Source organism: Rhinopithecus roxellana, chromosome 8 (assembly GCF_007565055.1).
Source record: "Rhinopithecus roxellana isolate Shanxi Qingling chromosome 8, ASM756505v1, whole genome shotgun sequence".
Classification (NCBI taxonomy): Eukaryota; Metazoa; Chordata; class Mammalia; order Primates; family Cercopithecidae; genus Rhinopithecus; species Rhinopithecus roxellana.
The window spans coordinates 110929254-110956170 of record NC_044556.1 but is presented as its reverse complement, the minus strand read 5'-3'; the positions used below and the strand labels follow the sequence as shown (position 1 = coordinate 110956170).

Genomic DNA, 26917 nt, shown 5'->3' with positions numbered 1-26917 from the left:
GTCGCCCAGGCTGGAGTGCAGTGGCCGGATCTCAGCTCACTGCAAGCTCCGCCTCCCGGGTTTACACCATTCTCCTGCCTCAGCCTCCCGAGTAGCTGGGACTACAGGCGCCCGCCACCTCGCCCGGCTAGTTTTTTGTATTTTTTAGTAGAGACGGGGTTTCACCATGTTAGCCAGGATGGTCTCGATCTCCTGACCTCGTGATCCGCCCGTCTCAGCCTCCCAAAGTGCTGGGATTACAGGCTTGAGCCACTGTGCCCGGCCAGGTGGACACCTTTCAACCTGTTGGGGTGGATATGTTCCCATTTCATGGCATCTGGGGACAACGGGATTCTCTGACCAGGTCCCACTGTTCTCAAGTCATTGGGAAGGAGGAGCCCACTCTTGCTTGGGCCTGATACTCCAGAGAGCCATGCAGGTGTGGGCCACTGGGTCTGGCTCCTTTTCACCTGGGTGTGGTGTGGAATGGGGGCCACGCACTGCCAGCATCTGGGAGCCCGGCAGGAGTGGCTCAGGTGTTCTCCGAAGCTCTCGGGTACAGTGTAACCTTTGGACGATTTTGTCTCGCAGGATGGACATGGGAGAGAATGCGACACCCTCTGCTGGTACGGGAGTGAGGGCAGGTCATTCAAGCATGAGCAGGTACAGTCGGTCTCTGCTCCCTGGACGGAGGCCCCTCCCAGTGGAGAGAAAGCGACACCTGCTGGCACAGGAGCGAGGGGACGTCATTACCAAGCATGAGCAGGCACAGCCCATGTCTGCTCCCTGGACGGAGGCCCCTCCCAGTGCTCCCTGGTCAAAGCGTCCTGGACTTCCCAGGAGCACAGGGTGGTGACACGTTGACAACACCCCCAGGCCCTTGCACATTTTACCTTGGATGCCTCCCCCTGGCTCCCTCTGGGTTTCAGGGATGTGGAACTGGGCTGCCAGTGGACATAGAGCCTGGGCATGGTAACATCTACAAGGGCCCTGAGGCGTCGGGATTCTGCAGTGAGTCCCCTGTGCTCCCCTCACCTACTAAAGTACAAATCTCAGCTCAGGGATGGGTTTTGCTTTTAGAAAAGTCTTTCTGAGGTGGGATGTGTCTCCTTGGCTTGGGCCTACCTCTTTTCCAGGGTAGAACTCCTCCCGGGCTCCCCTGCAGGTCCAGCCGGTGATTGTTGTTAGGCCGGAGGTGCCTGGCCCATCTAGGGAGTGCGGGCATCTAGGGAGGGCGGCCATCTAGGGAGGGCGGCCCATCTAGGGAGTGCGGCCATCTAGGGAGGGCGGCCATCTAGGGAGTGCGGCCCATCTAGGGAGGGCGGCCATCTAGGGAGGGCGGCCCATCTAGGGAGGGCGGCCGTCTAGGGAGGGCGGCCATCTAGGGAGGGCGGCCCATCTAGGGAGGGCGGCCGTCTAGGGAGGGCGGCCCATCTAGGGAGGGCGGCCGTCTAGGGAGGGCGGCCATCTAGGGAGGGCGGCCCATCTAGGGAGGGCAGAAGATTGGGGCAGCACCCAGCCTGGGAGAGCTTGGAAGCCTCAAGCCCTGAGGAGGCCCCTCTCTCCAGAAGCCACATCCCACAGCAATGAGTGCCCCCCATGAGGAGCTGCAAGACCTTGTCTGACCAAGCCTCCTGGAGGGGTCAGGTGACCCTCATGGGGAGCGTCACTGACTCTGGGGATTGAAGTCCCGGTGGGCCCAGCTCGAGCCACCAGCCCCCAGCCTTGAAGGGCCAGGTCCTCCCGTGCCCGCTGTCCCCAGAGATCTCTCTCAGGCTCAACCTGCACCTGTGGGATGTGTATTTGCTAGAAGGGGAACAGGTGTTGACGCCGATGGCATGCACTGCCTTTAAGGTTCAGAGGAGTAAGTCCACATGTGTCCAGTGGGACCTGGGGAGCACTGCGGTCAGACTCTGACTGGCCTGAGGGCAGCTTCCTCACACTGTCCCCATGATCCTCTCCTCTGGCCCAGGGGGAGGTCTGGCCAGGTGGGCGGGGCAGGGCACAGTGACACCAAGCCCACCCCCTACATGTTCCAGATGAAAGTTGGGAGTGTGGTGAGCACTTCCCTGCCCAGGCCAAACCCCAGCCACAGCCTCCTATGCACATCTGGACCCCTGGGGTGGCCATAAAAGGATCCGGCACCGCTCAGTGGGAGATGGTTGAGGTGGCAATGAGGTATGGGCTCTGACCCCTCCCAGGGAACTGTCCTGGCCTGGTGCCCACCCTGTCCCTAAGAGGGCCTCATGAAGACATCCAGGTTTGGCCCATGGGCACATTTTCGGGGCCGGTTCTCCTATACCTAGGCCCTCGGTGAAGATGCAGTTCTCGGGCACCATCGGGCCTCTACGAGGAAACTAACAAGGAAGCATGGAGACCTGCCACCCCCAGGTGGGCTTCCATACCAGGTCCCCTCCTGAGTTCCCTCTGGGGAGTCAACAGTGGGGGAGTGCCGTGCCCCAGACCCCCAAGCCCACTACCTGTGTCTTCCTCTTGCGCCTTTTCTTCCTCTTCTTCCTCCTGGACTCTAAGTAAGTACAATAGGCCCCCCGGTCCTCAGGCAAGGAGCTCAGTGCGTGTGCACTGGACATGCTGTGCATGCAGGAGGGGGATGTGGGCAAGACCTCTCCAACAAGCCCCCTCTCACTTTCCACGGTGTCCCACCCCACCCCTCACGGGGCCCTTAATGGCACTGGAGGAGCCAGACCCATTTGTGGGACCCCCCCCACCCCTCCCTGCAAGCACTGACAGCCTCAGAGAGCAGCATAGGTCCCTCACTCCTGAACACCCCTCCAAGGGTGCCAGGACAACAAGCCTTGAGCCAGGGAGACAAGGGAATCAGTGTCCCTGACCCCTAGAGCATTCAGGGCAAGGGCACAGGTGGGACCCCTGGCCAGAGCCAGAGCCAAGAGTTCAGCCAGGTGTGGGAATGGTCTGTCCTGGCATGGACCGGGCAGCCCAGGAGGGCAGAGGGGGCCCTGTATCTGGGCCCTCTTACCCACTGTGGAGACAGGTCCCCATGTGAGGTGGCAAGGGGGCTGGGTGACAGCCAAGGCCCCTCCCACCTGAGTTCTGACTGGGGATTGTATCCCAGGCCCAACAGCCCGGGGATGAGGGCATCGGGCGGGAAGCCCCCAGCCAGCCTGAAGCCTGCGGGGCAGTCCCAGGAGCCACCTGCTGTGTCCCGACAGCTTCCCCACCGCAGGCGACACACACCCCTCCCTCTGGAACCAGCAGCCTGCAGGTGTGTTCTCAGTGTCAGACCCCAGGGGCCACACAGAGACCCTGAGGACTCCAGAGACCCAGGCAGGTGGGGCCCGGCCCAGAAAGGACTCTTTGGGCCCACAGGAGGTGCTGTCTGACCACATGTTTTTCTTTCAGCCAAACCCAAGCAAGGGTTCTCAGCACCCAGGCCTGTGCTGGTTTCATATGACAGGAAGGCCCTGTGTAAGGGGGATGGGCAGGCCCCTCCCTGCCCACCAGCCTGGTTCCAGCGGCCCGTTTGGTCCGCTTCCCCGCCATGGGTTCCTCGTCCTGTCACACCCTGTCCTGGTGGGGCTTCCATGTGGCCAAGGCCCAGGGGCATGCAGGGGCTTCTGGGGAGCCCAGGGCAGCAGGCTACTCTCTGGGGGCACCCAGGATTTATGGTGTGCCCAGCCTGGCCTCGGCTCAGGGAGGACCTCGGGGTTCCTGGAGATACCTGCAGCGGAACTCCATGCTCCGACTCCCAGTGGACTTGGATGTGGGGGCCCCTTGGTTCCTTTATCATTTCACACCGAGCTGCTGGGCTCGTGTCCTTTCTGAATGTGTCCTGGACAGCCCCGGGCCCATGCGGCAGGCTTAGCCCAGGAAGCTCATGGCAACCCCGGTATCAGGCCCTGCCCAGGCCCATCAAGACTAAGAGGGAAGTTGGGAGATGCCCCCACTGCAGCATGGGCACCTGCATCTGGCCCCCTTGGTGGCCAGTGACTGGCTTGCCTAGAAGGAACCAGGGTGGCACCGCACCAGCTGCCCTGCAGCCCCAGACACCTTGGAAAACGCTGTTCAGTGAGGAAGCTGGTCCCGTCAAGGCCACGAGAGAAACAGGTGAGCATGGCATTCCCGCAGCCCAGCCAGCCAGCACCATGCCCTGGGTCCTCGATCCCAACCTGTGGGACAGTGTCCCCCTCCCAGGGCACAATTCCTAGGCCAAGAGGGGCCTGGCCTAGACCCCAGCCCTGGGAAGAGCGGGGAACCAGGGATGTGGTGGGTTCCCAGCTGCAGTCAGCATGGCCATGCAGGGGACCCTGGCACTGTGGAGCTCTGCACTGTCACAATTCACCTTGCAGAGGCCAGTGAGATCCCGAAGGCTCGCAGCAACTGTGGCAGCCACAGCAGGCGCCACCACCATGTGCCTTCCAGCTGCCAATGCAGGGTTCCCCGACAGCAGGGTGCCCTGCAGCCCTCACCTCAGTGGCTTAGACGCTGAAGGTATCTGTGGTTCATGTTTCCAGTGCTCCCACCAAAGAGAATTACCACGCAGGATGCTCTTGGTCCTGAGGTGAGCAAAACAGCATGCCGTGTGGTTGGAGCTGGCGTCTTTCCCAGCCACCATGCTTGCTGGATGGGCCCATGGAGCAAGTGGCCTTGAGACAGGCATGGGAATGGAAGAGGCTCAGCATCCTGCACGTGCCCTTACCGAGGCTCACTGGGCTGACACCATCGCTCGTCTGTGGACGAGACACTTGGTCTCGTGCCAATCCCTGGGTTGGCACCATTTCCCAGGAGGACCAGCTGGCCACCTGCTGGCAGGCTAATCACACTGCTGAGGGGGCTGAGATTGGCTCTCACTGCACCGAGCCACAATGTGGACATAGACTTGCCAGCCCTGCAGTGCACACAGCACTGTCTCTGACCAGGACACCCCATTTCACAGCTGGGGATGTGCAGCACTGCGTTCCCACCTCGGGGCCTTAACTCTGCCACCTCTACTTGGAATGTTCTCAGTTCCCTCCAGGCTTCTAGAATCATCTGGGCCAGAGCTCATGGCTGGATAAGCACCCGAGGCCCCACAACCCAAACAAGCTTCCCATCCTCATTTTACTTTCTGTCAAACTTATGAAAATTTATTAAGGTATGACTTACATCCCTGGTAAGTGCACTGCTCAAAAGATATTCACAGATGGAACACACCAGCCCCTAGATCACAAAGCCAACCATGCTCAGCCCCTCTCAGCACCCCCAGCCCTGAAACCAGTGTTCTGACTTCTGATGGCACCATGAGCCTTCCTTTTGTACTTTACACTCATGGAAGCATAACCACCTTCATGTTTTCAAATAAATGTTTACTTCTGAAATAATTTTAGATATACAGAAAAGTTGAAAGGGACTATAGTTACTCCTACACTTTCCATCCAGCTGCCCTTAATAACGACATTTTGCATTACCATGGCACATTTGTACAAACTAAGAAATTTAGGCCAGGTGGGCCAGGCGCGGTGGCTCACGCCTGTAATCCCAACACTTTGGGAGGCCGAGGTGGGCGGATCACGAGGGTAGATCGAGACCATCCTGGTTAACATGGTGAAACCTCGTCTCTACTAAAAATACAAAAATTAGCCCGTGTGGTGGTGGGCGCCTGTAGTCCCAGCTACTCGGGAGGCTGAGGCAGGAGAATCACTTGAACCCGGGAGGCAGAGGTTGCAGTGAGCCAAGATTGTGCCACTGCACTCCAGCCTGGGTGACAGAGTGAGACTCTGTCTCAAAAAACAAAACAAAACCCAAAAAACAAAAAAGAAATGTAGGCTGGGTGTGGTGGCTCACACTGTAATCCCAGCAATTCGAGAGGTCGAGGCAGGAGGTTCAGGTTCACCTGAGGCCAGGAGATTGTGATTCGCCTGGCAACATAGCTAGACCCTGTCTCTGGAGGAAAGTAAAAAAAATTAGCCAGGCATGGTGGCGTGTGCCTATAGTCCCGTCTAGTTAGGAGGCCGAGGCGGGAGGATTGCACACACACGCCTGTAGTCCCAGCTACTAGGGAGGCTGAGGCAGGAGAATCGCTTGAACCCGGAGGTCGGAGGTTGCAGTGAGCCGAGATCTCGCCACTGCACTCCAGCCTGAGCGACAGAGCAAGGCTCCGTCCCAGAACCAAAAAAAGTTACGATGTAAAGTACTAGTTGTGAGGTCACGATGCCTGCAACTTTGAAATAGTTTAACCACAATACATGCATACACAGCTACAGGTGGGGAGAGAGCAACCAGCAGAAATGGCAAAGTGCTGGGTTGTCTGATTGAGGCGGAGGTATACAGGTGTTCTCTGCACTGTTTTCAACTGTCCCGTATGCGTTAAAATTATCATAATACAATGTTAGAGGGGGGAAAAAAACCCGCCTTTCTTCTGCGCAGTCGCCGTGGGCACGAGCAGCACGCGGAGCCCTACGACTCCCTCGGGGTTCCACGCACGCCGCTCCAGCCGTCCCTCCAGACTCCGTCTGCGCATGCTCATGCCCCATCGCGCCCGCCCCGCCCCTCGGGCGTACGTGTGCGCGCAGGGCGCAGGCGCGCGGGTCCCGGCCGCCCGTGAGACGCCAGCGGCTGGACGCGGGTCTGAGCCGTCTGAGGTGCCGGAGCTGCGGCAGGATGGAGCCGCTGAAGGTGGAAAAGTTCGCAACCGCCAACAGGGGAAACGGGCTGCGCGCCGTGACCCCGCTGCGCCCCGGAGAGCTGCTCTTCCGCTCGGATCCTTTGGCGTACACGGTGTGCAAGGGGAGTCGCGGCGTTGTCTGCGACCGCTGCCTCCTCGGGTGCGTATGCAGCGCCCTCGCCCACCTGAGTCGCGAGCTGTGTGGGGTGCTGGGGGCGTCGGGCGGGCGGCAGCCGCGGGACTCCTGCGGGATGGGGCTGCACAGGCAGCTTGGCGGTGCTGCCCCTGACGCGCGTGTGCCCGGGGGCGGGTCGCGGCTGACAGGCCCCGCCCGGACACCCCCGAGGTTGCCGCAGCGGGGCTGGGGAGGGGGCCCAGGCTCAGCCACTGCCCCCAAACCTGGGCTGCGGTGGAAATGGGAAAGCCATTGGGCAGACTTAAGGGGGAAGCGTTGTGCCGGATAATTTTGCTGGGAAACCAAAAGTCTGTGTCCTGTGCGACAAGCTTCCTTGGTGCGGGTGTGGAAATCACAAGTGGCGGGCGTGGGGGTGGGTGGGAGCCGGGATGTGTATAAATCAGGCTCCCCTGCAGAGGCCCCGCTGGTAAAGCATCAGGCTTGCAGGAGGTGGAGGAATCTTGATGTTGACCGTGCACCTCTGTGGTCTGGGTTCTGGGAGGCCTGGGGATACGAAGATGAACGGGACCTCCTTCAGGAGCCGATGAAGTGAGAGAGAGAATTACAGTGTACCAGAAGGGCTGAAATAGAGGGGCAATTAATGTGCGGTGGGAGCATCAGACACGGGTCCCCGTGTGCTGTGCCGTTTAATGGCTGTGCAGGCATATCTAACTCTTAACCACCTTTCTAGATGCAGGGATTCACGTGAAAGTGTTTTGGAAGCCTGGACGCACTGTGCCGATGTCAAGTGCTATGTGAAAGCAATTTATGGAAATGTGTAACATACATACATAGTCATAGGAATTGCATTCAGTCAACAAATACTATTGAGCTTCTGTGTGCGAGGAAGAAGAGTTCTGTTTTGAGATGAGTACAGTGATTTTGTGCATGGCTGCTTTTCAGACCTGCCAGTCTGAGATTTAGGTGGGTGGAGGTGGGACGGTAAGTGCAAAACTCGTATCTGTAATTTGACCATTGTTCTTACTTTGTTCTCATTTGATTCGTAATTCAGGAATATGACTTTGCATTTTAAAGCTACCAAATAATAATTTTGTCTGTTGCTTTCTGAAGTAATGGTAACAGCGAAAACATCTGTTCGGGAGGGAGCAGCACCTTGAAGTTTTTGACTTCAAAACTTGTGGTTTTGAACAATTGATTTTTGTTGTGTGTGTGGTTGACAACAATTCATTCCTTTCAAGGTAGTTCTTGGGACAGAAAAGTTTTGGGATGAATAAATGGTGACAAATTGGCAATTCAATCATTAGAGCTGCACTTGGGTCCTGTGACACACGGCCTTGTGCATTTCCAAAATGAACTACACAGACCCTTTGTGGGCGGGGTGCTTGTGAATTTACTATACTCTTTCATTAGTCTCATTCATTTTTCCTGTTTGCAGTAACTGCGGGGGTTTAAGCAAAAAAGGAATTTCATGAAAGAGTACTGGGGGAGTTCTCAGTGTTGCTTTAAAGTCTGCCGAGACTTGACTGGACATGGGCCGGAGACAAGTCAGGATTGCACTGCAAAAGTAGTTGGGACTGGGGTCTGGGGAGTGTATCACTTCTGTCGCCTGATAATACTGGATTCTGCAGTAGGCACCGCGAACACCATGGACACTGAACCCTGGTGCTGCTGCTACTGCTGCTCCTTGGGAATCTGGCTGTTGCTGGAGAGTTATTCTCTCAACCATTCTTCTTTGTGATACTAGCTTTTATTCAAAGTCCTCAGTGAGTGTTTTGGATTGGCTAAACTTAGGTCACTGCCTGCACCCTAGCTGCAAGGGAGGTTGAGAAGGTATTTCGCCTTTTTGGCTTTTAAGATAGAAGGCAGGCTCGCTCTACTTCCCACCGGTAGTTATCCAGTGGGGAAATCAGCACACATAAACATAGAAAAAGGGATATAAGTAAATGCTAAGCATCTAAACAAAACAAGCTAAACAGATTCTTCATAATGACTAACAAGTACTTATTAGTATTTTACACAGACACAAAATATTTGCACTTATTTTGGATTGCCAGGACACACAGTTCACTTATGTTGCGGTAGTTAGTTGCTCTTTTTGAACACTCCCATTTTAGTGGTTATAGTGTTCCGAAGAGCCTGGTTGGGAATCACTACAACCTGAAAATAGTGTTAGGGAAATGTTGGTGCATTGTTTGATGTAGTTTTCTGCCACTGTTGAATGCCTGTCCTTAAGGGATAAGTTTCTGTATTACTTATCATCCTGTAAGTAAAATTTGTTTCTCTTTATTCACTGTCCATTGTGAAGTCTTTGAGAATAGTGCATCTTTCAGTTTGTGTAGCCCTAGTGTCTAACATAGTAAGCCCTAAGTTTTAGTATGAATGTGTGGCAGAATTTTCCTCCTAACTGTCCCTGTCCTTCTGCTGTCTTCCATCTGAATTAAGTATGGAATGAAAATGTTAGTTTGTAGCAATTAACAGTTACATGGGAAAGGAAAAATCAAAATAGAATTAAAAAGACAGATATTGATGATAACTACAGTCATGCACTGCATAACGACATTTTGGTTAACGAAAGACCACATATATGACAGCGGCCCTGTGTGATTATATCATTTTTTAACTGTACCTTTTCTGTGTTTAGATACTTTTAGATACACAAATAGTTACCATTGTCTTACAGTTACCTACAGTATTCAGTACAGTAACATGCGGTGCAGGTTTATAGCCTCTGCACAGTAGGCAGTACAGACAATACCTGCTAGCCTAGGTGTGTAGCAGGCTGTACACTCTAGGTTTATGCCAGGATATGCCATGATGTTCCCACAACAATGAAATCACCTAATGATGTCCTTAAGCGATGTACAACTCTACTTCCTTAGGCTCCAGAAATAATGGTTACCAAGTTTTACATGAGTTCCTTTGGTCTAGAGCTGTTTTGATTAGTGGCTTTAGTTCTGTGTACTTGTTTTTGTTAATGGAGAAAGGTGAACCGGCTTCAAGGCTTATCTTACCTTTTTCCTCTCATTAAGGAATGGCTTCTGGTTTTTCATGTTGTGCCTGGGAAAGAAAACGAAGTATGTAAGTTGTAGAAAGAGTCAATGGCAATGAAATTATAACCTGAAATCACTTTTTTTTTTTTTTTTAAGATGGAGTTTTGCTCTTGTTGCCCAGACTGGAGTGCAGTGGTGCGATCTTGGCTCACCTCAACCTCCGCTTCCTGGGTTCAAGCGATTCTCCTGCCTCAGCCTCCTGAATAGCTGGGATTACAGGCGTGTGTCACCACGCCAGGCTAAGTTTTTGTATTTTTAGTAGAGATGGGGTTTTACTATGTTAGTCAGGCTGGTCTCAAACTCCTGACCTCAAGTGATCTACCCGCCTCAGCCTTCCAAAGTGCTGGGATTACATGCGTGAGCCACTGTCCCCGGCCTGAAATCACTTATATTGTCCTTCTGCCATTGCATGCATTTTTAATTTGACGGAGATAGAAGAGGTTGATTGACAATTGGGTATGGGTTATGTGTATTTCCTGTTTGCTTTGGTCAGTGTAGCACATAAAATTCCATTGTTATGGTTTTATTTGTAAACCTTCTCACTCCCTAGCTCTAAGTCTAATCTTCTTTATATCCCCAGGGCCTAGCACATGGGAGATGTTAATCATTCAAGGGTTAATATTTTGGGGAACTTTAAGTAGCTGTATGTTTGTTTTTGTTTTTCTCAAGTTCCAACTTGCCTGCAGCTTCCATATCAAGAGTTACTTCTGGCAAACTCTAATGATAGTTTCTCCGGTAGGGTAAAGAGAATAGCTCATCCTGCATTAAGGCTGAGATGAGGCTTAGTGCCTCCCAGGAGGAAGGAGGATGACTTGGAAGTAGACTTGTCATCCCTTTCAGTCCTGGTGGATTGTGGGAAGCGGGGGGACAGAGGTAGGGAAAACAGATTGTGAGAAATATGTGTTCTGATCTTTCTTGGCTGGCTAAAGTTCTAGGGTTAGGGTGGGGATGTTAAATGGGTTGAGGGGACAGTCAACAGTAGAAGGCCTTTTGCTCTGCTCCTTATGTGGAATCTTGAGAGGAGATGTTATGCAGGTTAGTGATAGGCCGACACAGGCCTATAGCACAGCAGTGGTGGAAGGAAGTGGCTAGATAGTTGAGTTTGTGGTAGCAGGGGATTCTGAAATGCTCTCATACCACTTTGAAGGAGGTGGAGGAGCTTATTGGCCTGGTGGAACAGCTGGCATCATGACAAAAGACTGTGTGACTATAGACTGGAGGTCAGGATCACAGACTCCAGGGATGAGAGCCAGCATGACATCCTAAAAGATGAGATGGGACCAGTTCAGCCATAGGACCTGATTACCTCCTTGCAGCAGAGACCAGTGAGGATCCAGAGAAACAACCCAGATCCAAGGTCTTCTTGCCACTATTTCTTCTAGGATGTCCGATAAGACCTTGGAGAAAAACCTACCCAAAAGCAACTGTTTAAACCAGCCTGGGTAAGGAGTTCAACACAGCCTGAGTATTAACTGGAAGAGATTGAGATACCGTTTTAAACCAGCCCGGGTAAGGAGGTCACAGCCTGAATATTAACTGGAAGAGATTGAGATACCGTTTTAAACCAGCCCGGGTAAGGAGTTCAACACAGCCTGAGTATTAACTGGAAGAGATTGAGATACCGTTTTAAACCAGCCCGGGTAAGGAGTTCAACACAGTCTGAGTACTAACTGGAAGAGATTGAGATACTGTTTTAAACCAGCCCGGGGAAGGAGTTCAACCAAGTCTGAGTATTAACTGGAAGAGATTGAGATACTGTTTGACAATTTTTTTTTTTTTTTTTTTTTGAGCCGGGGTCTCGCTCTGTCGCCCAGGCTGGAGTGCAGTAGCACGATCTCGGCTCACTGCAAGCTCTGCCTCCCGGGTTTACACCATTCTCCTGCCTCAGCCTCCCGTGTAGCTGGGACTACAGGCGCCCGCCACCTTGCCCGGCTAGTTTTTTTTCGTATTTTTAGTAGAAACGGGGTTTCACCATGTTAGCCAGGATGGTCTCGATCTCCTGACCTCGTGATCCGCCCGTCTCGGCCTCCCAAAGTGCTGGGATTACAGGCTTGAGCCACCGCGCCCGGCCCTGTTTGACAAGTTTTAAATTTCCTGGATATTTATTAGAGTAGATATTCATGAGTAATATTAGATTAATTACAGAAAAAATGGCACATGTTCAGGAGACAGATTAGATCAGTTATAGAAAATAAAGCAGGCTGGGCATGGTGGCTCATGCCTGTAGTCCCAGCACTTTGGGAGGTTGAGGCAGGTGAATCACTTGAGCCCATAAGTTCAAGATGAGCCTGTGCAACATGGCAAAACCCTGTCTCTACTAAAAATACAAATAATTACCCGGGTGCATGCCTGTAGTCCCAGCTACTGAGAATGCTGAGGTGGGAAAATCAGTTGAGCCCGGGAGGTGGAGGTTGCAGTGAGTGGAGATCACACCACTGCACTCCAGCCTGGGTGACAGAGTGAGACCCTGTCTCAAAAAAGAAAAAAAGAAAACGGCAGCTGCATTTGAGTTGCAGTGTGAATAAATGTGACCAGGCAATAAAGGGTATTAACTCACTGCATTTGGTGAGATGATGGAATCTCTCTTGGCCAAGGACTGAACCTGGGGTGGAGACGGGAGGGAACGTCTTCATATATGAGGGTAAGAAGAAGAGGTGCCAGAAAAGGCAACAGCATTGGTAATTGAAAAGTTTAAGGACAGCTAGGGAAGTGGTTGCTAAGTGACTCAGCCTTAGGAGAGATTGGAAATAGTCTTCTAGGAGAGAAGACTAAATTGCCTCGTGAAATGTAGGATTGTTGAAAAGTGCTGAGGGTCTACTTAAAACTTGTGTTCATTTATTTAAAGTGGGAACAGTTAGTTGGGTCATGTTTCCTTCCTCTCTCAATTGCCAGCTGCTTGGCTACGAGAACTGGATTTACCCAGGATTACTAGGTTAGTATGATGGACGGAGAGAAGGGACAGGAAGTTGAAGTTGTAGGCAAGGGAGGGTGTAATTGTGGATCATGGTTCTTCAGGTAGGGAATGAGGTTGTAAGGAAGGTGATGGCCAGTGAAATGTGGCCGAATCAATGGATTAGAGGTCCCATGTGGTCAGAGAAATGGTGAGTGATCAGATAATGGGTTGACTTGATATGTCCATGCTTAGAAGTAATGTGTGTCTTGATACAACAAGGTATGGGGTGTGGCAGAACGTGGCCAAGGTAGGGAGTAAGAAAAGATTTTTGGTCAGGAAACCCAAAGGCTGAGGTGTTAGTTGAATTATCTAAATACATGAAGTTACTAAGAATGTTAGACATTGGAATGAATAGTTTCAGCAAAGGCACAATTCTCACATTGGCTACAATAACCCAAAGTTTAAGGGTCAGTAGAGTAGAAGAGGCTAGTGGAGACAGGGAAGCGCTTACCTCTGTGCAAATAATGTAAAAAGACATTACTGGGTTTACGGCTGATTTTGTGAAACACGGTTAGCACCAGGCGTAAGTGAATTGCTGCAGTGTTACAGACTCTTCCTTGGAGGCCCTGAAGGTCACGCGACCAGCAGAATCATTTCAAACAGCAGAACCCTGAACGATGGCTTGAAGTAGGGTTTGCAACTTCCTGGGCAGTGGCTAATGGGTCTAGGACTTGGAATAAAATAAGGTGGAAGAATTGATAATAATGTGGTTTGGGAAAGGACTTTATGGATGTGACTACGTTTTTCTTTTTAAGTGGGAGTCATAATTCCTGCTTCTTCTGCTGCTTCCTTTTCTTCTGCAAGGAGGTTTGGGAAAGGGCTTTATGACTGAGCCCTGGTGAAAACATTTGGTCCATGTGAATGCCACAGCAGAGGGCGTTCTCAATCAGACAGGATGGCCTGCTTTGTGGATAGCAGTAAGTTGTTCTTCAGACAGCCTGGTGCTTGCTCAAAGGGCTCAGGAACAGAGCAGCCATGGGGACAGGGATAGAGGCTGGTGCCTGGAACTCAACAATGCAGACTTCCCCTCATGATAGCCATGTGGCTTCTGCTGGTACAGAGTGCCCAGTGTGCTGCCAGTACTAACTGGTCCTGATGCCCCAAATGGCAACACATCTTCAGGACCAGCCAGCCACCTTGTGTCAGGTTTTTATGGTAGAACTTTTTGTCATGGGGGGGGTCAGTTGGAATATCAGTTTTTTTCCTGCACCTGGATTTCTCTTCCCTGTGTGTAATACCATCTCTAAGATCCACTGAGAATCTTCGATAGAGCTGTGATATTCCCCACAAGGTCGCCTCTGACCTTCACAGAAAGAATTGGAGCGTTGGGCTCTAATGCTTGTGGTTTTGACTATGCCGATTTCCTCATTGGATGACTAGTGGTGGGATGTAGAGCAAGTCTGCCTTCTATCAAAAAAGCCAAAAAGGCTAAATACCTTCTCAACCTCCCTTGCAGCTAGGGTGCAGCAGTGACCTAAGTTCGTTCAATCTAAGACGCTCTCTGAGGACTTTGAATAAAAGCCTCACAAAAGTATCACAAAGAAGAATGGTTCAGAGAATAACTCTCCAGCAACAACCAGTTTCCCAAGGAGCAGCAGCAGCAGCAGCAGGGCCCAGTGTCTGTGGTGCTGGTGGCACGTACTGTAGAATCCAGCGTTATCAGGCAACAGAAGTGATATAGTCCCCAGCCCCAGCCCCTGCTCTTAACATACTCTGGCATTTCAGGCAACTGGTGTTATAGACCAGTGGTTCTCAGATCTTTTAGTCTCAGGACCCCTTTATGCTTTTACAAATTATCAAAATGGATTTGATAGGGATTTAAAAAACGTTATTGAGAGTGCTGATGATGTTTTGTTTATGCAGGTTTTATCTATTTATATTTACTGCATAAAAATTAAAACTAAGTTTTGAAAATACCTATTTAAACATACATTTAAGGCTGGGCGTGATGGCTCATGCCTGTAATTCCAGTACTTTGGGAGGCCGAGGCAGGCAGATCACATGAACCCAGGAGTTTGAGACCAGCCTGGCCCACAGAGCAAAACCCAGTCTCTACTAAAAATACAAAAATTAGCCAGATGTGGTGGTGCATGCCTGTAATCCAGCTACTTCGGAGGCTGAGGCAGGAGAATGGCTTGCATCTGGGAGGTGGAGGTTGCAGTGAGCCAAGATTGCGCCACTGTGCTGCAGCCTGGGCAACACAGTGAGACCCTGTCTCCAATAAAAACCCAACAACAATAACGATAAAATATATGTGTGTGTGTGTGTATACATTTGATTGTTTGATTCCTTAAAAAATTGTTATATATGTGTAAGTTTTTACGTTGTAACAATTTTTAAAGAAATCAAACTATATTTTCATTTATTGAGATAGAGTCTCGCTTTGTTGCCCAGGCTGGAGTGCAGTGGTGCAATCTCAGCTCACTGCAACCTCTGCCTCCCGGGTTCAACCGATTCTTCTGCCTCAGCCCCCTGAGTAGCTGGGACTATAGACCCATGTGTATTTTTTTTTTTTTTTTTTTTTTTGAGGCGGAGTCTCGCTCTGTCGCCCGGACTGCTGGAGTGCAGTGCAGTGGCCAGATCTCAGCTCACTGCAAGCTCCGCCTCCTGGGTTTACGCCATTCTCCTGCCTCAGCCTCCTGAGTAGCTGGGACTACAGGCGCCTGCCACCTCGCCCGGCTAGTTTTTGTATTTTTAGTAGAGATGGGGTTTCACCGTGTTAGCCAGGATGGTCTCGATCTCCTGACCTCGTGATCCGCCCGTCTCGGCCTCCCAAAGTGCTGGGATTACAGGCTTGAGCCACCACGCCCGGCCGTGTATTTTTTAAAACAATGAAAATTTAATGAGGATTGCATTGCTTTGCATTTTTTTCATGTCTCTCTCTAAAGTCTGGCTTAATCAAAGACCCTTAGGTCTGGGTGTGGTGGCTTACACCTGTAATCCCAGTGCTTTGTTAGGACAAGGTGGGAGGATCTTAAGAGGCCAGGAACTCACGACCAGCTTGGGCAACATAGGGAAACTTCATCTTGTTAAAAAAAAACACACACAAAAATTATCTGGGTGGGATGGTGTGCACCCTTGTAATCACAGTTACTTAGGAGGCTGAGGTGGGAGGATCACTTGAGCCTAGGAGGTCAAGGCTGCAATAAGCCATGATCATGCCTCTGAACTCCAGCCTGGGGGGCATACGCATTCAGACCACAGCATCTGGTTTATCTTATTTTTTTTTTCTTTTTAAGATAAGCAAGTATATATGTGTGTTCTTATTTTCTATTCTTATTTTTGCACTTGCTTTTTTAACTTAGTGTCTATTGGAGATCACTCTATTATCAGTTCATGGCGATCTTTCTTATTCTTTATAACTCCATAATACTCAATTTTATGTAGCCACTTCTTTCTACTTTCCTGTGTGTGGCGATTTAGGCAATTTCCAGTATTTTGCAGTTGTGCATATTGCTCTAATAAATAACCTTGCGTGTGTGTGTTTTTGTATTGTTGCTGGTGTATCCTCAGGGTCCATTCCTCAAAGTGGGATTTCTGGGTCAAGGTGTAAAACCTGTGTGGGGTTGTACCATTTTGCGTTCCCATTAATGATGTATGTGAGTTCTTGTTTCCCTTAGCTTTGCAGCCTGAGCTTTTGAAGTTTTGCTAAGCTGATGGGTGAGAAGTGGGATCTTAGTACAGTTTTAATTTGCATTTAAATTGCATTATGGATGAAGCTAAACATCTTTTCATGTGTTTAAAGGCCATGTTTATATCTTTTTGGGATTTGTCTGTTTTTATCTTTTGCTCATTTTTCTTGTTTTTTCCTTTTTCTTTCTTTCTTTTTTTTCCTCTAGAGACTGGGGTCTCCCTGTGTTACCCAGACTGTAATGCAGTGGTATGATCATAGCTCACTGCAGCCTCGAATTCCTGGGCTCAAGTGATCCTCCCTCCTCCACCTCCAGAATTTTCTGAGCAGCTGAGACCACAGGTGTGCAACATGATGCCGAGCTAATTAAAAAAAAATTTTTTTTTTAGAGATGAGATCTCCCTAGGAGGCTGTCCTCCCACTTACTTTGAGATTCTTTTGGGGATTGTCTGATTTGATTTTACATTTAACTCTGTATGTGCTACCATCTGTAGCACCTTGTAGATCAAGTTCCAGATGATTTTCCATTTCTATCTGGGAGTTCCCCATTATCTCTTAATCAGATGTGATGCTCCCTCTGGTGGACAATGGAGTAAAAAGCATACAAACATTTTTCAATAAGGCAACTTATTTTTTAGCCACTAAAACACTATCTCTGAGTGGTCTCCTTCATGAACCCCCTTTCCAAACTGTTCTTAGCCTCTAACATTTGCCATTAACTCTTATTTTGAATTAGACCAAAAAAGGGCAAACAAGTTAAATTTTGTCATAAATATCTATATAAAACTCAATAATGAAATAGCACTGGTCAGATTTACATGGTGTAGTGGCTTGTTAATGATGACCATGTTTTTCTTTTTTTTTTTTGAGACGGAGTCTTGCTCTGTCACCCAGGCTGGAGTGCAGTGGCCATATCTCAGCTCACTGCAAGCTCCACCTCCCGGGTTCATGCCATTCTCCTACCTCAGCCTCCCGAGTAGCTGGGACTACAGGCACCCGCCACCTCGCCCGGCTAGTTTTTTGTATTTTGTAGTAGAGACAGGGTTTCACCGTGTTAGCTGGGATGGTCTCGATCTCCTGACCTCGTGATCCGCCCGTCTCGGCCTCCCAAAGTGCTGGGATTACAGGCTTGAGCCACCGCGCCCGGCCTAATGATGACCATGTTTTTCACAGTAAGAGTTGAAACCTGTGTTTGAAACTAGTAGTTTTACTTGGAGTTGGTATGATCTGGAGGGAAAATTGTGCTTGCTGATCTCCTTACAGTTTATTACTGCAAGAAGATTCTGTGTAAATGAGTTTTTCCCCTAGTTTTTGACATGATAATTACTTGTTAGTAGAAAAAATAAAATAAAGGCCACTTGTGGGATAACCTTGAGTTTTATATCTCATTCTACTATTTGAAAAGTGAAAATGGACAGAGCCATTACTAGTTGTTTAAATACAGTACCATCAAGAATGTTTCCTTTTTAAAGTTTACTTGTTGTCAGTTTACTGTTTTACACATGGCCTATTCATGTTTAGTTTTAAACATTTAAAAGCATTTATAACAGTAGGCTAATATTGATCTTTTTGTTTGTTTGAGACAGAGTCTCACTGTGTCACCCAGGCCGGAGTGCAGTGGTGTGATCCCGGCTCACTGCAGCCTCAACCTCCTGGGCTGAAGTCATCCTCCTACCTCAGCCTTGAGTAGCTGGGACCACAGGCATGCACCACCATGCCTGGCTAATTTTTATATTTTTTGTAGAGATGGGGTTTCACCATGTTGCCCAGCCTGGTCTTGAACTCCTGGGCTCCAGCAATTCACCTGCATCAGCCTCCCAAAGTGCTGGGGCTACAGGTGTGAGATACCCGCATCTGGCCAATATTGATTTTTAAAATTCATTACTTGGGTTGAGAATTATAATGTAAGGAAGTCCTCTTTTTGTTGTTGTTCTTATTGCCTTTGCAGCAAAAATAAATAAGACCTACCACAAGGGGATAAGATAGATTGATAGACTGGGCAGATCTGAATATATACAAGTTAAAAACATCCTTATGTTAAAGAACCATCTTATAATGAAAAAAATCAGGAAATTGGCCGGGCACGGTGACTCACGCCTGTAATCCCAGCACTTTGGGAGGCTGAAGCGGGCAGATCACGAGGTCAAGAGATCGAGACCATCCTGGCTAACATGGTGAAATCCCATCTCTACTAAAAATACAAAAACTAAGCTGGGCATGGTAGTGCACGCCTGTAGTCCCCGCTACCTGGGAGGCTGAGGCAGGAGAATCACGTGCACCTGGGAGGTGGAAGTTGCAGGGAGCTGAGATCATGCCACTACACTCCAGCCTGGCAACAGAGCAAGACTCCGTCTCAAAACAATAACAGTAAACAATAAATCAAGAAATTGAGGAAAATATTTCAAAATAAAAAGGAATATTATTCTTTTTTTTTTTTGAGGTGAAGTCTCACTCTGTCACCCAGGCTGGAGTGTGGTGGCATGATCTGAACTCACTGCAGCCTCCGCCTCCTGGGTTCAAGCAGTTCTCCCACCTAAGCCGCCTACCTCAGCACCCTAAGTAGCTGGGACTACAGATGCGTGCCACCACCCCCGGCTTTTTTTTTTTTTTTTGGTATTTTTGGTAGAGATGGGGTTTTGCCATGTATCTAGGCTGGTCTCGAACTCCTGAGCTCAAGTGATCTACCTGCCTTGGCCTCCCAAAGTGCTGGCATGGCCAAAAGGTGTATATTCGTAATATATAAAAATTGTTCATAAATTGATATGAGAAAGCAACTTAACTTCTGAAGTGTACTAACTGATTCTTGGGACTTTTTCCCTCTTTGTGTCTGTCTTTGAATAGCTCTAATCTTCAGATTTCCTTTGAGAAATTCCCTTGTGACTCGTTGGTTCTCAACATTGGCAAGCACCCGGGGAGCTTTAAAAAATGCCGATGCATGGGTCCTGCCCTGAGAGATTCTGATGTAATTTGTCTAGAGTGTGGCTTGAGCATAGACATTTTTAATACTCCCCAGTCTGGGTTGACAGCTGCCATCTTTCTTTTCCATCTTCACTGACTCCCCGCTTCTCTGTGTCTTTATATTCGAGGGCTAAGGTGAAGTTGCCACAGCTGGGATTAGTCCAACTGCTTATAATATCTATAAATAATTCTGCATGTTCAATTTTAAACTGGACATTGACATTAGCATGTTCTGTTTCCACATAAATAATTGTCATAGGTAGGACAAACAGGAATTCTGTTTAATTTTTAATCGGCATAGTTGTGGTTGATGTTTCTCACAAATGAATTTGAGTGTATAAAAATTTCATCCTTGTTAGCGTTTTTTAGCTGCTGTGTTTACCTCTTGTTAGAAAGTAGAGTTAACTGGAAAGATTTATGTGGTACCAGTGATCTAGAAACCTTGGGTATGAGGTAAGCGTTTCTCTGGGCAGTTTAATTTTTGAGTTTTTGACTCTAATATTGGATGCTCGGTTTTGGTGGTGAAAACTTAAGCATCTTACAAAAAGACTTACTCAAAATCTATGAATCACTGGTATTTTACAAATTTGCCTGTGGGATTTAAAAAATATCCAGATGTCTGAGCAACATCCTAAGGATCCCGTAATTGTGTAAAGCTTCACAGGTAATGGTAATGCATGGCTGGAGGTGAGAAACTTTGGGAAAGAAAAAAAAAAAAGTCATGATACAGTCAAATAAGTGGTATAGATAACAACTCTGGAGGAATAACCAGTTGGGAAATGCATAGACATTGTATAGTAGACCATTATGACTGCAGCGACGTGCCGTTTGTATAGATTATAGGTTGGGATAGAGTCTGTAACACAGAAGGCCTTGATGAGGCTAAGAGATTTTGAACTTTATTTTCTAGGTACGACTGTTGAGGAGCCTATAAAGATTTTTGGGCTGTGGTGTGAAGTGCACATGGAAGATTTGTGTGGGAATCTTGATTTGGGTGAATTGTGTGATGAGGGAGAGAAGTGGAAAGACTGGAGATGAGGATTCCAGTTAGGAGAAAATGTGCATTATTCTCGGTGGGAAGTGATGAGGGCCTGAGCTAGGGGAGTGGTAGAGGGCCTGGAACCAAACATGGTGAGGAGTTGACCCACTTTGTTGACCGATTAAAGGGCAGGGAATAAGCGAAGGGCGAGTGCTGGGTTTTGAGCTAGAACTGTTGGAATAGTGGTGATACTACTGCTATGTGAAGTCATTGGAGTGAGGGTGATCTCCCCGGTAATAAGTTAGGCAGCAAAAGATAGCATTGCTGAGGATCAAGCTTAAGAGAAAAGCTTCTCAGGATTGGGAGGTAGAAGACCTCTGTAAATGGGTTAAAAGTGCCCGTTTTTGGCCTAGTTTTTACTACCTGGGTAAGTAGGGTAAGCAATTTAATCTGAGTCTCAGTTTTACCTTTTTGGAATGAAGGTATCGAGTGATTTCTGACATCCTTTTTAAGTTTTCTGCAGTTTTAGGAAACCATTTATGTATTTGCTACAGCTGCCTCCTCCTACTCCTCTTTCTTTTTTTTTATTTGTTTTTTCAAAGAGACAAGGTCTCACTATGTTGCCCAGGCTGGCTTCAAACTCCTGGCCTCAAGTGATCCTCCTGCCTCAGCCCCCCTCTCCTCCCCTGCAGTAGCTGGGACTACAGGCCAAAGGTCCTGGCCACCTCCTCCTTTTTTTGTAACAGCTTTATTGAGATATAACTCATATGCCATACCATTCACCTATTTAAAGTGATATAAAGTAACATTAACTTTACCCTTTCATTTATTTAAGTGTACCATTCAGTGGCATTAAGTACATACTAACATCACCATAATCGACTTTAGAAAATTCTTATCACCTACAAAAGAAACAGTGTACCTTACGGCTGTCTTCCACTGTAATTAAACAGAGGAAAACATTAGGATTAATCCCTTGAATTGAGGCTCTACTACGTACCTGCCTTGTGAATTTGCAGGGCCAGTTAGAACTCCCTTCCACTTCAAACCGGCTCCTTGCGATGCTGGCCCACGAGGTGGCAGTGTGGGAACGCTAGGAAGGAAAAGGGCTGGCGGAATCCCCCTGTATTTAGAAACAGGCTGTACAGTTACATCTGTTTGTAGTAGTACATGTAGTTGTTATCCAGGCATCCTCCGACGATCATAGATTGAAAGTCTCCTAGCTGAAGATTTTGCTCATGCAGAGTATTGTCCTTACTTGTTGGTCATGTTTCCTGGTCATCTAAACCTACGTGAACCTTCTTGTCTGGTTTCTATCTTTCGTTACATAGTGACTCATTCATCATTTAAATGACTCTTGCTGTGTCTGGGAATCGTCTGTCTAGTCTTTCAGCCATTTTTTTCTCATTTAACCTTTTTGCCCCGGTACTTTCTTGGGTCCCTTTCTACCGTATCCATTGTTTGTCCTTTTTCCTCCTAGTCAGGAGCCATGGGCGTTCTCCAAGATACCGGTTCTTGTCTTTGGCTGCACACTGGAATCACCTGGGGAGCTTTGAAAAATCCTGATGCCTGGGCGACACTCAATACTCATCGAATCAGAGCCTTGGAGGTGGGACGCAGGCATCATCATTATTATTATTATTATTTTTTGAGACAGAGTCTCGCTTTGTCGCCCAGGCTGGAGTGCAGTGGCGCGATCTCAGCTCACTTTGCAAGCTCCGCCTCCCAGGTTCACGTCATTCTCCTGCCTCAGCCTTGTGAGTAGCTGGGACTACAGGCGCCCGCCACTACACCCAGCTATTTTTTTTTTTTCCCATATTTTCAGTAGAGACGGGGTTCCACCGTGTTAGCCAGGATGGTCTCAATCTCCTGACCTCGTGATCCACTCACCTCAGCCTCCCAAAGTGCTGGGATTACAGGCGTGAGCCACCGGGCCTGGCCATTATTTTTTAATCTCTAATTACCTACTAAATATTTTTCCATCATCATCTTTTATCCAATCTGAAAAACATGGACTAATTTAACTAGATTAAATAAAAATATAGATTTTAAATATTATAGATAAAATTTAAATTTATAATATATCAGTTGGATGCTATCCACTCTCTCAAGCGATGTATGAGTCTCAACTTTTTCTCTTGAATTGCCTATCAACAGTTCTTTTTATTCTTACTTGGAAATGTCACTTATATTGCTTTCTCTCTTCTATTCCCACTGCCACCATCCTAGAATAGGCTGCAGTTTTGGTTCCTGCCTTCCAGCCAAGGAGCGCATCTGTAGTTGAACAGAGTTGCGTTCAGACACGATTACACAGTGGTCTTGTTTTTCTTTTGATCCATTACGGTCACAGCGTGGCCTTGTCTGAGGTCCATGTTCTGTGAAACTGTTTATGTTCAGCAGAAGGACACCACTGCCTCCCTGTGAGGGCTGGCCAGCTTGGAGCCCCACCTGCCCACCTGATAGTATCGGTTGGTTCCTGCATGTCAGGGGCAGCTCCTCTCTAGAGCTGTGTCTTTGTTGATTATATCTGTTTACAGATCCTCCCTACCGCAATCTGTTCTATGAAGTGTTGCCATATTAGTAGTCTTCCTTAAATATGCCTTTAATGACTGATTCTTCTTTCTTTTTTTTTTGAGACAAAGTTTAGCTCTTGTTGCCCAGGCTGGAGTGCAATGGTGCGATCTTGACTGACTGCAACCTCCACCTCCCGGGTTCAAGCGATTCTCCTGCCTCAGCCTCCCTGGTAGCTGGGATTACAGATGCCCGCCACCATGCCCCGCTAATTTTTTTGTATTTTTAGTAGAGACGGAGTTTTGCCATGTTGGCCAGGCTGGTCTTGAACTCCTGACCTTAGGTAATACGCCTGCCTCGGCCTCCCAAAGTGCTGGGATTGCAAGCATGAGCCACAATGCCCGGCTGACAGATTCTTATTTCATCAAGCATAACTAGTGGTCCTTTCTAATCTGACCCAACTCTGGCCAGCTTTGTTTCCCAGTGTATCCTGTGTTTTAGTCTGACTGGTCTCAGTGCCTTGTGAACCAGTCATGCTTCCTCTCACTTTGGTGCTTTCCCTTGTCTTATCCTCTTTATGAGTTATGTGAGTTGGGGCAAACTACTTAACAGCTCTGAACTTTGTTTTCTTAATCTTGAACCCTGCCTCTTCAGATTGTTCTCAGAATTAAAAGAGATAAAACATGTGGAAGTATTTTGTGTATATCAGGTCCTCATGCTTAATATGTGTTCTTTCCTTGCTCTACTTAGTTTTCATTGATTGATCTTTTTTAAAAACCATTTATTTATTTAATTTGAGACAGGGTCTCACTCTGTTGAGGCCGGGGTACAGTGGCATGATCATGACTCACTGCAGCCTTGACTTCCCAGACTCAAAACAATCCTCCCACCTCAGCCTCCGGAATAGCTGGGACCACAGGTGACTGCCACTATACCTGGCTAATTTTTCAATTATTTGTAGAAACAGAGTCTCACTGTGTTGCCCAGGCTGATCTCCTGGGCTCAAGCAGTCCTCTCCCCTTGGCCTCCCAAAGTGCTAGGATTATAGGTGTGAGCCATTGCCTCCAGTCCTCAGTGATTGATTGGTGGAATTTAGGTATTTTATAATTTAAGTCTTAATTTGGTTATTATTAGGTTTTATTCGTTATTTGCCCTGTGGTCTTTGCCTTCTTTTTTTTTTTTTTTTTTTTGAGACGGAGTCTCGCTCTGTCGCCCGGGCTGGAGTGCAGTGGCCGGATCTCAGCTCAATGCAAGCTCCGCCTCCCGGGTTCACGCCATTCTCCTGCCTCAGCCTCCCAAGTAGCTGGGACTACAGGCGCCCGCCAGGTCGCCTGGCTAGTTTTTTGTATTTTTAGTAGAGACGGGGTTTCACCATGTTAGCCAGGATGGTCTTGATCTCCTGACCTCGTGATCCGCCCGTCTCGGCCTCCCAAAGTGCTGGGATTACAGGCTTGAGCCACCGCGCCCGGCCGGTCTTTGCCTTCTTGAGGACAGAGACCTTGTCTTATTTTTCTGTGTATCCGAAGACCCTAGTTCATTGCTAAGTACACAAGGATGTTCAATAAATGTCTCAATAACTGAAATTTGCAGGATTATCAGAGCACTCTGTCTGCAGATAACATCTGAGACATTTTTTGAGTATTTTTTGAAACTGTCTCCTTCTTTTGATTATTGTTACCACTCTTAGTCAGTTGGTACTACTGATTAGGGAAGCTAGTAAGATTAGGGTCACCGACTGAATTATTAGTATCAAATCTATAATTCTGTATAGTCATCAGAAATGGTATGTCAAAGTGAATGTTTATAGGTGATTATTTAATTCACCTACAAAAATGAATTCAGTCAGGCACAGTGGCTCGCGCCTTTCCTCCCAGCAGTTTGGGAGGCCAAGGTGAGAAGATCACTTGAGCCCAGAAGCTCCAGACCAGCTCAGGCAACACAGCAAGACCCTGTCCTGACAAACAAAAAAAAAAAAAAAAAAAAAAAAAAGGAAAAAATTAGCAAGGTGCAGTGGTGCATGCTTCTAGTCCCAGGTAGTTGGGAGGCTGAGGCAGGAGGATCACTTGAGCCTCGGGGGTTGAGGCTGCTATGAGCTGTGATTTTGTCACTCCACTGGGTGACAGAGTGAGACTGTCTCAAAAAAAAAATAGACTTAAAGCTCAAATAATGCAAATTTTAAGCATAAATAACTTCATGCAGTGTACTTTTAGCCTCTACCTTGGCTTATGAACAGCCTACTACAAACAGAGATGAGTTGCATTTTAAATATTTGAACAGTTATTTATAACTTTCAATATTGGCCTTCCACATCTTTCTGAATGACACAAGATATTGAAACTCTCTGATCTATTGATACTTTTGTTTTTAATGATTTTTTAGAATGTCAGCTTTTTTATTTAGAATACTTTGAAATCGCGGTCCAATAGAGCAAATTTCCTTTCTGTCGTTTTTCTTTCTCCTTGGTTGTTTAACCTTTTGCCTCTTAAACCCTGGGCTTCTGTTTTCTCATTTATAAAATAGGGAAATATCTACCTCATGTGATCTTCATGAGGAGTAAATGAGACAACACACACAAGAGTACTAGGATAGTACCTGAAATATTGCATTGCTTCTTTTTCTTTATTATTTTTTGAGATGGAGTCTTGCCCTGTCACCCAGGCTGGAGTGCAGTGGTGCAATCTTGGCTCACTGCAACCTCCGCCTCTGCCTCCCAGGTTCTCACCATTCTACTCAGGCTCCCCAGTAGCTGGGACCACAGGCGCCCACCACCACACCCGGCTAATTTTCTGTATTTTTAGTAGAGACGGGATTTCACCTTGTTAGCCGGGATGGTCTCGATCTCCTGACCTCGTGATCTGCCTGCCTCTGCCTCCCAAAGTGCTGGGATGACAGGTGTGAGCCGCCGCGCCCGGCCTGCAGTGCTTCCTAAAGTGTGATCTACCATTCACCTCCCTCAGAATTACTGGGGAGTGGGAGGTGGAGAAGGAGAGAGGGGACTTATTAAAAATCTGGCTCCCAGTGCCTCTCCTGAGAATACCTAGTATTTTAAGGCACAGAATCTACATTCTTGCCAGGCTCCCTGGGTGATGCTGGTACTCATAAAATTTTGATACCTGTTTACCTACAGGACAGAGATGCATTCCTTTTGCAATCTGTCTTCTGTCTACTTTATTGGTCTTATTGGCACTAAAGTTTGAGAACACTAGGGCTAAATCAATAGTAGTTTTATATGAATATTTGCAGCAGTTGTAAGTAACAGCCTGCTTAAAAATCTGTATTTTTTTTTTCTTTTGAGACGGAGTCTCACTGTGTCACTCAAGCTGCAGTGCAGTGGTGCGATCTCAGCACACTGTAACCTCTGCCTCCTGGGTTCAAGCGATTCTCCTGCCTCAGTCTCCCAAGTACCTGAGACTACAGGCATGTGCCACCATGCCTGGCTAATTTTGTATTTTTAGTGGAGATGGGGTTTCACCAGGTTGTCCAGGCTGGTCTTGAACTCCTGACCTCAGGTGATCTGCCTGCCTCAGCCTCCCAAAGTGGGATTACAGGCATGAGCCACCATGCCCAGCCTAAATCTCTGTTATTTTTTTTCTGTGCTTAGCTTGGACTTTTTCTGAGCACCCTTCACTTTCTTCTGTTTTTGCTTTTTAACTGAATTTCTTGAACTTGACCTTTCCTTTTTTTTTTTTTTTTTTTTTGAGACGGAGTCTCGCTCTGTCGCCCAGGCTGGAGTGCAGTGGCCGGATCTCAGCTCACTGCAAGCTCCGCCTCCCGGGTTCACGCCATTCTCCTGCCTCAGGCTTCCGAGTAGCTGGGACTACAGGTGCCCGCCACCTCGCCCTGCTAGTTTTTTGTATTTTTTAGTAGAGACGGGGTTTCACCGTGTTAGCCAGGACGGTCTCGATCTCCTGACCTCGTGATCCGCCCGTCTCGGCCTCCCACAGTGCTGGGATTACAGGCTTGAGCCACCGCGCCCGGCCGAACTTGACCTTTCTATATCAGAGATCTATAGTAATATCTTTCTTCTGTTAGTTTCAGTCAAGATATACAAGTCAAGCTGGCAGATGATTCTAGAAGTCTATTTTAAAATGCCCGGAC

At 48.1% G+C, this 26917-nt stretch overlaps 1 protein-coding gene across 1 annotated transcript in view; it reads left to right on the top strand.

The window, feature by feature from the left end:
* Nucleotides 1-6480: 6480 nt before the first annotated feature.
* The window catches only part of SMYD3 (SET and MYND domain containing 3), a 744013-nt gene continuing 723576 nt past the window's right edge, over nucleotides 6481-26917 (top strand). The window contains exon 1 of the mRNA XM_030935864.1: nucleotides 6481-6761. Within this exon, the coding sequence (XP_030791724.1) occupies nucleotides 6598-6761 (164 nt within the window). The 5' untranslated portion in view covers nucleotides 6481-6597. The remainder of the gene's footprint in view (nucleotides 6762-26917) is intronic.